Genomic DNA, 7,055 nt, shown 5'->3' on the forward strand with positions numbered 1-7,055 from the left:
TTTGACGGACGAGGCTGCTGTGATATTTAGAGACGATGAAACACTTTGACCCCACGACCACAAACGTCTCTCACGCTTTCTGTCCATGAACCCATACTGCGCCGTTTGCAAAAGACCAGTTTTCAATATTCAAAGATATTTAGGGACAAAAACTTGAGTTTCATCATTTTAGAAGTGTTAATCTAGGTGTTTTCATCCCTGAGTACTTTATTACGCCGAGTCCTCTGGAGTCACAGGTTCGTTCTGTATCTTTCTAAAGAGTGACGTCACGCTGTGAACTCTGGGAAACCGCAGCCGCCATTTTTCACCTTTTTTTTCCCGTGATAAAGGCACCGTTTACTCGAGGAAGAGGAGGAGGAGGAAGGGCGTACCTATAGCCGGGGCGTTGATGCACAGCTCTCTGGACAGGACGAGGAAGGTCCTCCCCAGCATGTAGACGTTCACCTGCAGAGGAGCACAAGAAGAAGACCTGCAGTCAGACGGTTCTGGAGACGCGATCAGAAGCGCTCCAGCTGGAGGGTCGGAGCCCACAACGCGCTGGTTCTGTTCTGCGACGTCGTCGAGCTGCAGAGGAACAGCTGCTAGCTCTTCCTGCATGAGGCCTTTTGTTTGTTCATGAATATTTAAAATGACTTTAACGTCTAAACTACTAAAACTTTAAGACGTCTTTCCAGCCCGAGAACCAAACGTTTTCTGGTTGGTGCTGTTTTTAAATGTGAGATCTGAACGTCAGATCAACGGTGGAGTGAAGACGTTCAGACTCTGCAGCTCAACATGAATCTATTGATCCAGAGTTTCAGAACGTTTGGTTCTGCTCGTCTAGACCTCAGAACCACAGGAAGTATTTCAATACGCACGATGGAAACCAGCAGTTATTGTTCCCGACGTCACCGTAGCGGCTCTTCATGCCGGTTATTAAATCAATGAGAAGCAGACGGAGACGGACCAAGGATCCGTTATTAAATCACAAAGTGGTTCCTGGAGCAGAACCCATGGAGAAAGAGGTCTGAACCCCACGAGGACGATCACACGGAGCAGAGAGGACATTAAATATTAAAGACGTGTAAATGTAATGAAATCAACTCGCTTCAGCCAGAGAGACACGATACCTGAGACCTGCTGCTGGACTCAGAGGGTTATCAGACGCATCCCCTCTCAGAGGTTTCATTGAGTCCAGAACGCTGAAAGGATCTAACGCTGAACAGCAGAGACCACGCCCATCACGCCATCGCTCACAAGAACCACAGGTCGGGGTCGTGAACCCGCGACAGACGGCTCTGCAGACCTCAGAGGGTCTGTGGAGGTCTAGAGGGGTTTATGGGGGTCCAGACGGACGGAGTCTCGGCCCCTCTGGAGTCGGCCAGATGCCTCTGCTATTCTAAACGTGTTCATCTCAGCGTTTCACAGAGAAACTACACGAGGAAATAAAACCTATAAGAGTTTAAATTCTAGATTTCATTCCATGAACAGCCTGAATGTTCTTCATCATCATCATCATCTCACTTTCCAAAGCACGCAAAACACTCTGCATGTGTGCAGAGATATGCAGAGTGTGTGTGTGTGTGTGTGTGTGAGTCAAACAGCTGACCCTCCCCTCCCCCGAGAGAGGATCCATAAAGAGCAGAGTGCTCATGTAGAGCTCTACAGCGGGTCTAGACCACTACAGCGAGGGTCTAGACCACTACAGCGAGGGTCTAGACCACTACAGCGAGGGTCTAGACCACTACAGCGAGGGTCTAGACCACTACAGCGAGGCCTTTGTGATGAGGTGACAGGTTTTAGGAACTTCTTTGTCTCCAACGACCCAGATATTGTGTCCAGTGTGACGGACTAAAACAAAACATTTAATATATATATATATATATATATATATATATATATATATATATATATATATATATATATATATATATATATATATATATATATATATATATATATATAAATAATATCTCAGGTAGCTCACCTGCAGGATGTCGCTGAGGTCCAGCAGCATGTCTGAGCAGCTGGTTAAGAGAACACGTCATACAGCAGATTATCCCACGGTCCTTGAACACATCGCGTTGCATTTATAGATCATAAAATAAACATCGGGTCTGAACCCGTTATTCCAACATTTAAAAACATTTTATATCCATCCATCCATCCATCCATCCATCCATCCATCCATCCATCCATCTATATATATATATATATATATGCTAGTTCAGTAATATAATGCAGAGAAAAATTTCCTTTTTTTGAATGAGTCAGATTTTCAAGTAGGTTGTTTTTCTTGGCACACACGTGCACACATTCCTCCACGTGCACACATTCCTCCACGTGCACGCACAAACATTTCACAAGCTTAATCTATTAATGACCCGTATCGTCTTCCGTGGCCTCGCGGCCCGCTGGACGTCCCACCCTGCACCCCGAGCTGCACCCCGAGCTGCACCCCGAGCTGCACCCCGAGCTGCACCCCGAGCTGCACCCCGAGCTGCACCCCGAGCTGCACCCCGAGCTGCACCTGTCGCCGGGCGGATTAGTGGCTCCTCTCACAGCTAAAAGAGCCTCACAATGGAAGCAGCAGCAGATGAAATGGAAAAGATAATCCAGCACTCGCCGTCTGGAGATTACAGGCTGAGGCCCTTTAGGGAAACCAGCGCCAGCTGACGGTGCTGCACATCTGGTCCACAGTGAGTTAGTCAGTAAGCTAGTTAGCTAGTTAGCTAGTTGTCAGACGCTGGGCAGACGCAGATTGTCAATAAAGTTATTTTTACTTTAGGGATTCACCAGATTGTGGAGTTTTGGGACGACATTTCCCATCATGCACGAGGTGATAAACAGTGAGTATAACAGGATACGCGGCGTGCCCTCCGTGCGGCAGACCAGGTACAGGCAGGCGGCGACCACGTGGGAGTTCTTGCGTCCGTGGGTCAGACGCTTCATGAGCGCCATCTTGTAGAAGTTCAGCGCCGTGTCCAGACAATGTTTGTTCATCTGCAGCTGGTGACCCAGAGTGTTGATGTTGAGCCTCGCTGGACACACACACACACACACACACAGACACACACGTTAGACACACGATGCATTGTGGTCCAACACACAGGAAGAAGAGAAACAGCTGAGCGTTAAGAGAAGTTCTTTAAAGAAAAAACAGATTCAAGCCTTTAATTAGTCAGACAAGTTGCAACAGAGACGCTTTCTCAAGAGGAACACACACACACACACACACACACACACACACACACACACACACACACACACACACACACACACACACACAGTAATAGAGCTTCATGCTCGCGGCGCGCGGCGCCCTCTGCTGGTCTCTCACCTTTCTGCAGCGTCTGGGCTCTGGACTCTCGGCCCACTCCTGAGAAGTGGTTGTCCCCAAAAGACGGGTTGGTTCCTCCAGCTGGAGACAGAAGAGCAGACGAGTCACGTCAGGACCACCAAGACCACGACGACCACCAAGACCACAAAGACAAAAAAATGAAATAAAACTCAATACAAAAGTTCTTCATAACCAAAATGATGAAGTGTTGCGGTCTGACAGCTCCCTCTAGAGGACGACCAGAGGAACAGCAACACTTCAGATAATTTGTTGATTGTTTTCGTCGTTTTTAGGTTTAAAATCAAATAATTTCTTTAATTAAAAACAGCTGCAGGACTTTTGTATACTCAACTAAAAGTCTAATTTCATATAAATTGTTTGGAACAATCATGAAGTTAGAAAACAAGTAAAATCACAATCTGAGGTTTTATGTTGCATTCATTAAAATAGTTATGAGTTCATATCTGGAATAAATAATTTATGGAAATTTGTCTCCAAGTACATTTAGTTTACATTTTGTACAATTATTATTTTTTCATTTCTAATCAGAGTACTTTTATATCGTTGTATTAGTACTTTTACTTCAGTTGAGAAGAAAAAAAATCTAGAACCCATGAAGGAACAAGGTTCTCACCTCTAGAACCCATGAAGGAACAAGGTTCTCACCTCTAGAACCCATGAAGGAACAAGGTTCTCACCTCTAGAACCCATGAAGGAACAAGGTTCTCACCTCTAGAACCCATGAAGGAACAAGGTTCTCACCTCTAGAACCCATGAAGGAACAAGGTTCTCACCTCTAGAACCCATGAAGGAACAAGGTTCTCACCTCCGGAGGCCACAAACTGGCCGACGGCCGAGGACCCGCCTCCTCCCGTCTCCACGAACTCGACCTCGGACACGATGATGTTGTCCTCCAGCACCGAGCCGCAGCTCATGCAGACGGCGTCGCCGCGCGCCGCGTCCACGTCGATGTCGACGCCGCCGCAGTTCCTGCAAACCCGGGAGCTCATGGTGGCGCTCGGCTAGCCGCTAAGCCTGATGGGAAAAAAACATGCGATTATAATCCTGAATTAAGCAGGAAAAGGAGAGAGCGAGAGAGAGAGAGAGAGAGAGAGAGAGCGAGAGAGAGAGAGAGAGAGAGAGATAATGATATCTATCAACAACAAAGTATATTTACTCAAGAATTGTACGTCATTTGAGTATTTGTATACATGTCGTGAACTCTGTACTTTATCTGACAGCTGTACTTAAAAACGTCAAGTTTCATGCAAGTACTATGTAGTGAAGAGAAAACCTGTAAAAAGTACAATATGTACCTCTGAGATGTAGTACAGTAAAAAGTACTTAAAAAGAGCATTTCTCTTACTTTTTGGTAAATCGTGATAGTACTTTTACACTACAGTATACAAGTATTTTACTTGTAACAGAGTACTTCTACAGTGTGGAGATGTTACTTTTAATTGTGTTACTTTAAGTATATTGTGCAGCAAGTACTTTTATACTACAGTAGAGTTTATAATACCTTTTACTTGTTGCATAGTATTTCTACATTGTGGTATTGCTACTTTTACGTTTGGTACTTTAAGTACATCGTGATGCAGGTACTTTTACACTGAAGTAGAAATCAAAATGAATGCTTTAACTTACTTCAGGTACTCTGGGTATATTGTGATGCTAGTACTTTTATACTACAACAGAGTTTACAATGCATAAAGTACTTCTACAGTGAGGTATTACTACTTTTACTTCTGGTGCATTATGACACTAGTACTTTTATACTACAGTAGGGTTAGAAATGCATGCATTTTGCTCGTGACAGAGTACTTCTACAGTGAGGCATTGCTGCTTTTACTTCTGGTACTTTGGATCTGATGAGAGTACTTATACTACAGTGGAGTTTATAATGCATGCATTTTGCTCGTATCGCTGCTGTTTCTTCGGTACAGAACCGGGCTCGTGCTTCCGGTTCCGTCCGCAGTGATTCTGCAGAACTTGGCCGGCTCTCGGCTCTCATCTGCCGGCCAGCGACGTGGCACTGAGCGCAGAGCCGCCAGCTCAGCGCTTTTTCTCCCCTCAGCCGGACAGCGGGGGCTCGTTTTGTGGAGGTAAAAGTTAACAAAACCGCAGCCACAAAGTGCGTGACGTCTTCCCGGTTTACGTCCGGTCGTAATCTGCAACATTTTGTGCTTTTAGGTGGTAAAAACCGAGCAGCACGTGAACGCCTCACACGTTGACAGCTGAGGACGAGGAAGCTAACAAGCGCTGCTAGTTGGCTAACAGACTTTCACACACTCATAGATGACGTAATGAGTGTTTAATCATCACAGCAGCCTCGCATGAAGTTAAACACACACAAACATACACATAACGTGTGTGTCGGTGAAACGTACCTACAGTCCGGTGAACAGTAACCGTCTCGCTGCCACGACGCGTGTCACCCTCCACACCTCGAGGGGTTTCTGCAGGTGAATGTGCTGCTGTCAGTGAGTCCTCGTGAACCGGGACTCTTGTCTCCGTGACACGGGAGCAGCCGGTAACGTGACGGCGCGTGTAGCTTTGCTAAATGCTGTAATATCACTGCAATCCTCAACACAACACACCCAACATGTGCGTTTAACGCCGCGGAGTCACGGGCGAGACCAACTGCGGGCCGGAGGGGGGAGCCGCTCTCACGGTGTCGGTTCATTTATACAATAACAGGGAGAGTGGATCCTTTCTTTTTAAATGTCAGATAGATATTGACTGTCTGCTTTATAGTGAAAGTTAGGAAGTTTAGAATTAGCAACGAAGTTTGTATTTAAAGAGTTAACGCCGCATCGGAATCCCCTCCTCGTGAACGCGCACTTCTCGTGTCCCCGCTTTTAAATGGTCCGTTATGTTTAATGGACGTGAGGTATGAAGATAGATTTGTGTCTTTTTTACTCGAGCAAATTTCTAGTTTGTAAGTAAATTATCTCCAAATCTTTGCTCTCAATTAAAAAAAAGTGTTCTCTCTCTAAAAAAAAAAAACGCTCTCAAAAAAAATCCGCTCTCGAAACAAAATTTTGCTCCCAAAAAAATTTGCTCTTAAAAAAAAAAAATTTGACTCAAAAAATAAAAAGCTCTCAAAAGAAAATTGGCAAAAAAAAAACGCTCTAAAAAATATTTACTCTCAAAAAAAAGGACCGACAAATCTGTCTCTTGTTCAGATACTTGTAGCTTCTCCAAAGCTAAATAGTATCATACATGCGTAGCTAACCTTAGCTAACATAGCATCAGGTGAATGTACCGTTAGCCGCGGTGGGCTAACATGCAGCAGAAAGATGGATGTCAACAGCAGCCTCCATGTTGTTTAACAAAAGAGAGTTCACGACACCAACAACGTGAAAACAAAGAGAAGTGCTGCTACATTTAAATTAATGTTGACGACAGAGCAATATGACGTCATCTTACCTCAGCGTCCTCACGTAACGTCCCGTTAGTGTGTGAGTGAGCCGAGAGCCCAGTGAGCAGCCAATAGAAACTCATTCAGCAGATGCCCCGCCCACAATGCAACTTGGACCTTTTTTTTTGAGAGCATTTTTTTAGAGCAAATTTGAGTTTTGAGACCAATTTTTTTTAGTGCAATTTTTCTTTTTTGAGAGCAATTTTTTTTTGAGAGCGTTTTTTTTTTTAGATTCTTTAGATCAATTAAATTTTTTTTAATTGAGAGCAAGGATTTGGAGATAATTTACTCACAGACAAGAAATTTGCTCCC

General features: G+C 44.7%; 1 protein-coding gene across 4 annotated transcripts in view; it reads right to left on the reverse strand.

Moving 5' to 3' along the window:
* brf1a (BRF1 RNA polymerase III transcription initiation factor subunit a) overlaps positions 1-6,786 on the reverse strand; it is a 47,824-nt gene extending 41,038 nt beyond the window's left edge. The window contains exons 1-7 of one of the 4 annotated variants that reach the window (XM_068600697.1): positions 6,558-6,679; positions 5,710-5,778; positions 4,146-4,354; positions 3,320-3,400; positions 2,847-3,020; positions 1,967-1,998; positions 372-444 (exon numbers count right to left, since the gene is read on the reverse strand). In XM_068600697.1, the coding sequence (XP_068456798.1) occupies positions 372-444; positions 1,967-1,998; positions 2,847-3,020; positions 3,320-3,400; positions 4,146-4,329 (544 nt within the window). In that variant the 5' untranslated portion in view covers positions 4,330-4,354; positions 5,710-5,778; positions 6,558-6,679. Of the gene's footprint in view, positions 1-371; positions 445-1,966; positions 1,999-2,846; positions 3,021-3,319; positions 3,401-4,145; positions 4,355-5,709; positions 6,680-6,751 lie in introns of those variants that run through there. The other 3 variants (XM_068600698.1, XM_068600696.1, XM_068600695.1) reach the window with 3 other exon arrangements.
* Between the last annotated feature and the right edge of the window lie 269 nt (positions 6,787-7,055).

The sequence above is a fragment of the Clinocottus analis genome, unplaced genomic scaffold (assembly GCF_023055335.1).
Source record: "Clinocottus analis isolate CAN_PGR_092001 unplaced genomic scaffold, fCliAna1.0.p SCAF_5, whole genome shotgun sequence".
NCBI lineage: Eukaryota > Metazoa > Chordata > Actinopteri > Perciformes > Cottidae > Clinocottus > Clinocottus analis.